We start from the raw sequence: 9,247 nt of genomic DNA on the forward strand, positions 1-9,247 counted from the left end.
AACAGCAAATGTAACCTAGTGACAATGAGGTGTAGAGAGAACGAACTTTTGCCCAGAATAAGCAAAAAACCAGTAAGTGCAGTTGTTTTAAATAATCCTGGGGATCGTAACACCGCATGACACAGCACAGCGACCAATAACCGGGAAAGCAATGTGGCGGGAATGAGGAGTCAAACCTCATTGACGGGATACCTCGAGCAGCGGAGTAAGTAGCTTTCTTTTTGTTTTTCATTTTTTTTTTTCAATTGCCCGGGGGGAGGGGGGGTACTCCATCCATCGCGCTCGACATAACGTGAGACCCTGCGGGTCGCAGATTGGCCCTGTTTTTACTCAAGTCACAAGTTTGGCTGGAAGATGCGTAGCTTCCAATTAATACCGCAGAATGGTTAGTTGCATAGCCTGTCCCGCAAATGTAGTGTTTGCCATTCATCGCCTTATAAGAAACCTCCAAAATATTCGAGAATACATGATACTTTGTGCCCAGTTTCGTTCTGCAGGAAGACGCCTTTGTTGAAAACATACTAACTTCTATCACAGGGGTAAATCATGCCACTTTTGGTTTTAGGGAGCTTAGCTACACTTGACTTGCCGATGCCTTGAGGGAAATCCTAATTTTTGAATTTGCGCTACCCGCTAACAAAAAAGTTACGTAAATACTGAGCTGTTTAATTTGAGAGAGAAGGTGACGAAAGCTGGGTGTCTCCATTACTCGACTACAATCGGGTGATCTCGTGTGCTTCCAGTGTCCTCCACACAAGTCTTCGCCGGCTTGCAAATGTCTTCCTTTTTGACCCGAGTCTCTTTTCGAGTTTTCGCAGCGTGAAATTCATCAGGTGGTGTGCAAATATCCGACAAGCTTAGCATCTTACTGCGCCGCCCCTCAATACAGCTTCTAGACTGGTGTTTGTTCGGAGCTTTCCTCATGGGCAGATCGGCTCTGTTTGGCGCGGCTTCACGAATGGCCGGAAGCCGGATAGATTGGCTCTCATTCTCATATGGAGACAGAGAGAATGCTGGGCCATGGGTCTGTCTCCTGATATGCGATTGGTACGATATTCCCAGCTTTAGCTCTAGTAAAGCTATACGCTTCTCCAATTTTTGGATTCTTTTGGTCTTATCGTCAGCTCGACGCTGGATAGTTTTGAGCCGGTTATAAGCTAGTAGCGTGTCAGTTGCTCTGTAGCCAAAGACATTTTTACTTTTTTACAAGTACTTACATTTGGGAATATTTCTGGTCAAATCATTGGGTGGAAACCGCGCTGTTCCACGTTCGCTGCCGGCGATTAAGGAGTGGAAACCCTGTTGCTGGCCTTGCAGCAACCGTCCATTTATAAACTCCGCCTTCCCGGCGTCAGTTAGGGATCGAAACTCGTCTGTGTAGGTTGAGGAGGTCATTAGTGGCATTGGGAGCCGATGACGACCTGTGTCAGGTACGATCGACAGCGGGTTGAAATAAGACTTCATGGAGGGCATGACTTGAGCAAAAACTAGGGCCAAGGCGGAGGACCGGCAGGTGATATATTATATCAAAGGCTTGGTCACCTTCAGCACAGCAATATATGGTCGAATGCAAAGGATACTTGGGATGCGCAGTTAAAGAAGTGTCGATCGGGCTAGTCCAATGCTCATTTTCCGGTAAATAAAAAACAAAGCACCCACAACACAGACTCACTGTCAAACACAGACGATTCAATAACCTTTTGTAACAAACCACCGCTAAGTGATAGAATACGATTACGATAAGAAATACATAGCGCGCCCGTGACGACGCGTCTCCCGCCTACCAAGCCACTTAGCCCACGCCCATGAAACCTGCGTCATGTACCATTTTCACCCTATACATTACTTCAGTACCATTATCCTATTATGCGAACTCGCAAGCCGTGAAAAGGGATATCATGATCAGCAGCTGCACGCCCATCCAGGAACACAACAACGCGCCAGACCCTCAGGTGAACGAAAACATGCGCCCAATTACTGTGGAAAGTAAGGGGTGAACAAGGCGGTCTCCATCAAAAGTGAAACTGTAACTCAGAAATTACAGTTAATAACCATCGGCCGGTTGGCTGCATGCCGCCTCTGACGAGGGGCATTAGCACCCCAGTGGCGCGAGAATGAACGTTTTGCTTGCGGGTATTGTGGAACTCGTGCCTACCTTGTAAGGGTAACGGCCGGATGCGAGCCAAAGCCATGATCCGAGAGATGATCACAGCCTAACACATCACGGAGATGTGAATCCGCAGTCAGTCTCCACGGCACCCTCTCGCACACTTCCCGCTTACTGCATCACCAACCAGCCACCTTTCGAAGCAACTTTCAAGAACCCGCCACCTCTCCAGCTGCCTTTATGCACCGCCCAGCTTCTTTACACTTATACCCGTTTGTAATTGGATTGTTCCCACGATCTGCTGACCCTCAGAGGCCTATGAACGCCAATGAATTCCCGGCTTGCCTCACAGATCGGGGACGGTCAATCAACGAGCACAAAGGGTGGCTTCGCAAACCCAATGATACCACCCCACCTTCCCCCTTTCGCTCACCAACTGACCCCTGGATAAGCAAGCAGCCATCCACGAACAGATGGCCAGAGCATATTTATCGCATGCAGCCAAGACAGAAATAATTATCGAGTGGTCAGGCTATGGGCAGTCTGTTCCGCGACAGACGCAGTCCAGCCCCGCTGCTCAAGTACTTTAGAGCTCGTTTTTTTCCGGATGATCCACTTGAAGATCGCTTCCTCTACAGCGCGTGCTAAACTGCTGCTCTGTGTATCTCAAAGCATAAAAGCAAACAAACCTGCCGATCAGTCGCGTCTTATGGTTTGTCTTATCTTTGTGTTGAAATACAAGGGTGGTATACACGCCGGTTTTTACCTAATTTTTATTGGACACCCTGTAAGTCGTCACAACTACCAGACTCCAGCTTAGAGATTGTGATGCAAACCGCGGTCAACGGCAATCAGCTTCATTCAGACCAGAACACGAACGTGGTGTATAATTATGAAATGAGTTTATTGGACGAGACTTTTCGGCGGCTAATCGGTGGGCTTGTTGGTATGTTTTAGGATGTAAAAGCTATCGGTATTCCTTGTTTACGGACGTGCTGCTGCTGTTTAAATTGAAAAGTCTGTTTCAGCTTTCGTCCCCCTTTTTATTATTGCTAGCGATGTTGGTTTATCGCACTGGGATTACAACATGCGTTCAGCTCGGTAATTAGGTCACGTTCTTCATCACATGACTTGTGGCTGTATTCTTATCAATGCATACTAGGACAGAAGCACGATAAACCAACACTCCCCATATTTTCAGAATGGAGCTACAGCAGCGGCTGTAAATTCAACCCCTAGGTCAGCCAAACAAGCTTTTGTGAAATATAGATGCTCTGCAAAACTTAACAACACGCTATTTTTGCGTGCCTCAACTCCGCTTTCCCATCCAAGCCCAACAAGCTTGCTTCAATTATCGGAAAAGCTCCCCTGCTAGGATCTTCGATCTGTTTGTTATCTTCTAATACCATATTTGTGGATGGTAAATGCGATGGGGGCTACTTGAGCCACTGTCATGAGCAGTCCACGGCCAGAGCCGTCGCTCAATCTGACCCAGACCCGTCGACAGAAACATCGATCATTTTCTAGTACCTCTAGTCCTGGATGACGACCTATTATGCAAAGTATGGTTCCTTGGCGGCCTCGCAATCCGGGCACTTCTCCTCACACCTTCGTCATAGAAACTGCCCATTACTGAAGCGGCGATTGTGGTTGTTCTTCTCTCACGTAGTTTCGAGGCCCTTGCTGTTGGTCGTGTTAAAGCTGGAGTGATGGTCGAGTTTGGCTGTTGTAACTTGCGACGCGTAGCAACACGCGAATTTACTTAATCTGCGTCACCATCTGGGTAACGGCGTTTCCTATTTAAAACTCTTGACGGCGTAGCGTTTGGCAGTTCATCGTCTCCGGGTTTTCCTAACGTAATCTTAACTAAATTTTTTCCATTCATTTTGGTGACAAAAGCAAGTAAATATACTTACGCTCCGCACCAATCAAACTTGCGTATTTTTCAGCGAAATAGGCTTCCTTCTCCTCCCAATACGTAAAATCATCAATAATCATCGTTTGCTCCTTCTCTCTCCTTTTTTAATCCTTTTTGTACATTTCGATCTCCTTTTCTCTTGCCTCCTTCCTGGCTAAAAACCATTGATCTCTGGGCATTTTTGCCTTTTTCCTGTAAATTTCCTGCCGTTATTTAGGGGTTATTGCGTTATATTGGACACGCGAAAATCCCATCTCGTCAGAAGAATGGATAATTTCCATAATATCGTCCGTAGGAACTGGTGTTACTCTATTACCACGTTTGTGGGCACCTCGTTCGTCGATATAGATGTTATTTACCTCCTTAACGACGTTGCGACCTGATTCGCCACAATGGCTTTGCAGGCCTAATAGCAGATGGTATATAGACCATTTAGCCCGGTTGCGCTTTTCAACGTCCACCAACTTCTGCAAATCTGGATTTTGCCAAATCATAATCATGCTACCCAGGGGGAAATTTTCTCCATAAAATAATAGATGGTTCGACGGCGGCGGTGACGGCGACGGCATACCATTTTCTAATTTTATATTGTTAATTTTTTCGTCAAGTGGAAATATTGCATAAAACCGTAACAATACCTGGGGATGTTTCGATCCACGCCTGGAAAACGTCTGTCCTGTTTTTCCAGACAAATTTGTAATACGGGGCACGGTGGGGCGGAGGTGTCTCGCTGGAGAAATTAAAACTGGTTTTACTGCTTGGTTCGCGCCATGGCCGGCTCCTGGGGAGATCCCGGGGTAGGGAAGGTCCCGGGGCCGGCCAAGACAACATCTCAAAAAGCGGCCCTGAGGAAACAGTGGAGGGCGGTGGTTAATAAAATGGCTCCGGTAACGGAAGTTTTAATGGTTAATGCTTTTCCCGCTCAAGAGTGCTCCAAAGCCATGTTAAATGTTTGGTTTTGGCTTCCCAAAAAAATGGGCTTTTAAGGTTGGGAATAGGACCTCCATTTTTAAATCGATAAAAGAGGGCTTGACCCTCACCGAGATAAATCTCCTCATTTTCTAAAACTTGCAAACCTTCGCCCCCCAATTTTGTAATGCCAGTCAGTGCGTCACGGACGCGTCCCTTAGCTTCTTTTATCCTGACGACAGGCTTGTATTTCTGGAAAAAACGAAGTTGGTCCTCCCAGAACTTAGGGTCATCGAGGTCAGGTTTGCCATTTCCCTTATAAACGAGATCTCGGTAATGGTGGTCGCGGCAGCCGTAATCGTCATTGTTGATTTGTGCACGTACGGCAAACAAAATGCCTACATTTCTGGATTGATTTTCTAGCCACCTGATAAGATGATGCACCCGAACTCCCACCAGACAAGGATAATTACTTACATCGGGCATCCGGGTTGCCGGCTGGTTATAAGGTTTTAAATTTCGGTAAAAACAAAACTGTCGTTTTCCAAAAAGTCGATGGGGCTGTCAACGCCACTAACCTGTGCGCCGGTTCTGCAACATTGCGAAGGGCTCTTTGGGAATTTCTTCGAAACCACCCTCAAATACGGGTTATTGAACGGATACGAGGCAATACGAGGGCTTAAGGAATTTATATTGCACTCGCGGGCATTGATATTATTTGCGATTATTTCAAATTTGTAAACCCGAAAGATCAGATTTTGTCAAAGATTTATGCGACGCCGAGCGGCGAGCCGCTGTAGAATTTGTGCGAGGCCACCGCCAAAAACGATTACGGCTTCGGTAATTGTACCCCACATAATGCTACTACTACTGTTTCCGGCAGTGAAAGGTCCGTTTTGGAAATGAAAGAAAGGAATGCGGAAACTGGCCCGACTTAAGCTGACAGGAGAGTCTAAAAAAGACCACCTGTCGTAATTTGAATGGCGGTTACACCCACATGGGACAGTGTGAGAATTTTGGAAATTTTGGAAAACTAAAGGATATCCGTGTCAAACATCTAAGTTTTCGGGAGTGGAAAAGTGTAAATACTCCGTTATTTTGAGCTAAATGATTTGAACTTGGCTTGTTTTGCTTTTAAATTGACATTTTTCGAAACCTTGGCTAAAGCTCCCTATTCACCGACGTATCCTCAAAAGGGATGCCTCTATGTATTTTCTCGCCATACCATCATTGAATGTGGCAGACGCACGATGCGAGTGTCATGGTAGTTGGGAAACTAGTTGTGACTGTTTATAAGTTGGATTCCTAGCCACTCGTGTATCCGTGTACTGACTAATCAATCCATTTTTGAAACGGCTCTGAAGGTTAAAGAACCTGATCAAATACATCCCGACAGAATGGCATGGGAACTAATATAAGCAAAAGGGAGCGCGATTGTATTCGAAAAGATAAAAACCCGCTGCAAAATCACAAATATCAAAAACAACCTATGGGTTTCCTTCGCAGACGGCGGGCTTCTTTGCAGGGCCGTGGGGATTGAGGAGGACGTGAAACAACTACTGTTACAGGCACCTGCGGAGCTGCTACCGGCGAAATTGTACAAGTAAATAAAGGCATCTCTCTTGCGAACGTGTCGGGATATAAAGATCTTCAGCTAGTACTGAAACCTTGCCTTTGTTCTGAGCCAGATAAAGCTCCTTGTGGCGAAAGATTTCAGGCTCTAGACTAGGCTCAAATCAATAAGGTGAAAACAACGTGATATTTACACTGTTCTATTCACGAAAACTTAGACGCATAACCCGTATTTTTTAGCCTTCTAACTCACGACTGACCCACGTAGGTGAAGTTGCCGATCTAATCAAGACAAGTCATCACCCTTGAACGTCTCGATAGGTTGGCCATTCTTGATTGAATGCAAGTAATCCTTTGCCATTGGGTGATACTTTACCTTTGCGTTTGGAGCATCGTTTTTCGTGTGTCTTTCGACGTGGCTGGCGAAGTTGTCCCTACGACTTCCTTGGTAAGGGTTCCCTCCTTGGCATAGTGGGCAGATGAAGATTTCAGGGTTTTCATCATGTCTATGGCAACTTGGTCAGCTTTCGGCGTTTGAGATTCTCATTTTCTTGTGTGCAATCATCCTAGGGAATATGTACCGTGACTTTTGATGGCGTTTCAAATGTTTCCGGCAGGTAAAGCATAGCTCACAACCTTGGAAATCACAAACATATTTCTTGGCCTTGATCTTGCTATGCCTGTTTTAGACAAATCCCTCTCCTGTCAATTTGAGTTGGGCCAGTCTTCTCATTCCCCTTTTTGACTTCCAAAACGCACCTCTTGCTGCTGGAAGCAGTAGCAGTAGCATTAGGCGTGGTACAATTACCAACGCCATAGTTGTTTTCGGCGGTGTCCTCGCACAAATCCGACAGCGGCTTGCTGCCTGTTGTATATCCAAAACCGGGGTATCCGACTTTCTCTTCTGCCAGGGAAATGGGGGTCTGTGCACGAGCCATAGAAGGCCTAAAGCTCTAACTCTGCCCAGTTGGGTCGAAAAATAGTCTTAATAACGAAGGAAGATATTCTCTCAACAAAGGATCAAGTAGATTATCGGCTTCGGTTGCCTGTCCGGTAAGGTTTCCAGCATAGGAACGGTCGACGCTATAATACGCGGTATATGTTGCATAATCCATGCTGTTAAAAATGGCTGTGTATTCAGCGGGAGAGCTTTGTTGCGAGCAACCGAGAAGCTGAATGGTTTCCAACATAGTGCCGAAGGTTAAAGGAACGGATTTAAATACATCCTGGCAGAATTATGGGAATAGGTTTCCACAGGCAAGCGCATTCCACCTTTTCAAGCGTCTTTAGCTAAGATTGCCACGAAAATGACCGTAAGCTCGTACGCGTGACGTGCTAGGTACCTCCTGACGCCAGATGGACACGCTTCAGCAAGGTTTTTGGCGCGTAATGATATATCACGTTCGCGTTTGCGTCCAAATGAAGCCGATTGCCACTGGTCGCGGTCTTGTATCACATCCCTAAATTGGAAGCTGGCAGCCGTAACGATTTTGGAATTTACAATCAGAGTTCAAAAAAGCACTGGCGTTCACGACGACGCCTCCACTACCCTTACCTCTCAAGACAAAGACAAGAACGACCAACCATAAGACGCGACTGATCGACGGGTTTATTTGGATACATAGAACAGCACTCAACACGCGTAGAGGAGGAGGCAATTATTTAGAGTGGATCATCTTAGGAGAGAGAGGGGGCCTGGACTGCATCTATCACGGAGGCTTGTGAGTTACACAGTTTCTACTTTATGGAGGCCTCCTTGTTTACCGTTCGTTTTTCAAATCGATTGGGCATTATTTGTGTTACTTGCGGGTGGCGCATTGTTTTGGTTGTCTATCGACTGAGTGGACAGGGAGTTAGATAAATAATAACTGCTTTATATGTCGCGCAGGATCTGCAAGTGATCTTCTGAGCAGTGGTTTTCGGCACATCAATAGCGACAAGGCTCACAGATACTGTTTTATATTTCTGACTTGTTTGGCCAGCTGAACACGCGCGCTCAGTTATACTGTTTTCGTGTCCTACAAGCTGCCATTTAACATGAGTATGTAGGCCAGCATTCGAGAAGGACTCTCGCCAATATCCTGCACATCTCTCGAGACAATCCTGGAGGCATCAGAACAGGCTGCATCTTCTCGATCGCACCCCCTCGACCACACCTTCATGTGCGTTTCTCGCTTAAAGGCGGCAAGGGGAGCGGAGGCATCTAAGGGTCCGTAGATGGACGGGGATGATACGGCACGGTGACAACTACAGGTGGTAGTCATTGCCAGAACATCATCATTTGAGGCCTCAGATATTTTTCGTCCGGCCTAGAAATGCCGACTTCGCTGCCCCAGTCTGCACAAAGCGTCATCATTACCACCGCCAGCAGTCATGATTAATGACCTAGTTACCCTTGGCTTGAAATATCTCTGTTTCAAAGTCATCACCAGAGAAGAAGCTCCTAATCTCGTGATACACCACAATCAGCTCACTCCATAGCCAAAAAGACAAAAAAGGATCAACGCGATGATGGGCCAAATCGGATACAGCTCAACCTGCCAAGATAAACTTAATGATAAACGTTTCACCGTTTCTATAATTAAGGGAGGGAGTTGTCTCCCCCAGTAGCCTACTCGCTGACGAGACTAAAGCACGAAGTGCCTATCGAGATGGCTGTTGTGGCTGTTGTGGTTTTGTGGGTTTGGCTGATTCATGCGCTCCGTCTGACTTGGCCGAAAACTCCACCCAAAAAGTACCCA

At 46.4% G+C, this 9,247-nt stretch overlaps 4 protein-coding genes across 4 annotated transcripts; all 4 read right to left on the reverse strand.

Annotated features, from left to right (window-relative positions):
• Positions 1–3,623: 3,623 nt before the first annotated feature.
• Positions 3,624–4,204, reverse strand: PgNI_01113 (uncharacterized protein; the record flags this gene model as incomplete). Its single annotated transcript, XM_031121188.1, is given in 4 exon segments — positions 3,624–3,868; positions 3,884–3,973; positions 4,024–4,124; positions 4,146–4,204. 4 exon segments carry the CDS (start codon positions 4,202–4,204, stop codon positions 3,624–3,626), a joined length of 495 nt encoding a protein of 164 aa, XP_030986882.1.
• Positions 4,205–4,234: 30 nt separating this feature from the next.
• PgNI_01114 (uncharacterized protein) lies at positions 4,235–4,856 on the reverse strand (the record flags this gene model as incomplete). The annotated part of the gene is made up of 2 exons (XM_031121189.1): positions 4,235–4,602; positions 4,664–4,856. 2 exons carry the CDS (start codon positions 4,854–4,856, stop codon positions 4,235–4,237), a joined length of 561 nt encoding a protein of 186 aa, XP_030986887.1.
• A 75-nt stretch (positions 4,857–4,931) lies between these two features.
• On the reverse strand, positions 4,932–5,534 carry PgNI_01115 (uncharacterized protein; the record flags this gene model as incomplete). The annotated part of the gene is made up of 3 exons (XM_031121190.1): positions 4,932–5,332; positions 5,412–5,432; positions 5,513–5,534. The coding sequence occupies 3 exons, from the start codon at positions 5,532–5,534 to the stop codon at positions 4,932–4,934; spliced, it is 444 nt and encodes a 147-aa protein (XP_030986888.1).
• A 1,258-nt stretch (positions 5,535–6,792) lies between these two features.
• PgNI_01116 (uncharacterized protein) lies at positions 6,793–7,444 on the reverse strand (the record flags this gene model as incomplete). Its single annotated transcript, XM_031121191.1, has 2 exons — positions 6,793–7,012; positions 7,266–7,444. The coding sequence occupies 2 exons, from the start codon at positions 7,442–7,444 to the stop codon at positions 6,793–6,795; spliced, it is 399 nt and encodes a 132-aa protein (XP_030986885.1).
• Positions 7,445–9,247: the final 1,803 nt, after the last annotated feature.

This window comes from Pyricularia grisea (genome assembly GCF_004355905.1).
Source record: "Pyricularia grisea strain NI907 chromosome Unknown Pyricularia_grisea_NI907_Scaffold_1, whole genome shotgun sequence".
Classification (NCBI taxonomy): domain Eukaryota; kingdom Fungi; phylum Ascomycota; class Sordariomycetes; order Magnaporthales; family Pyriculariaceae; genus Pyricularia; species Pyricularia grisea.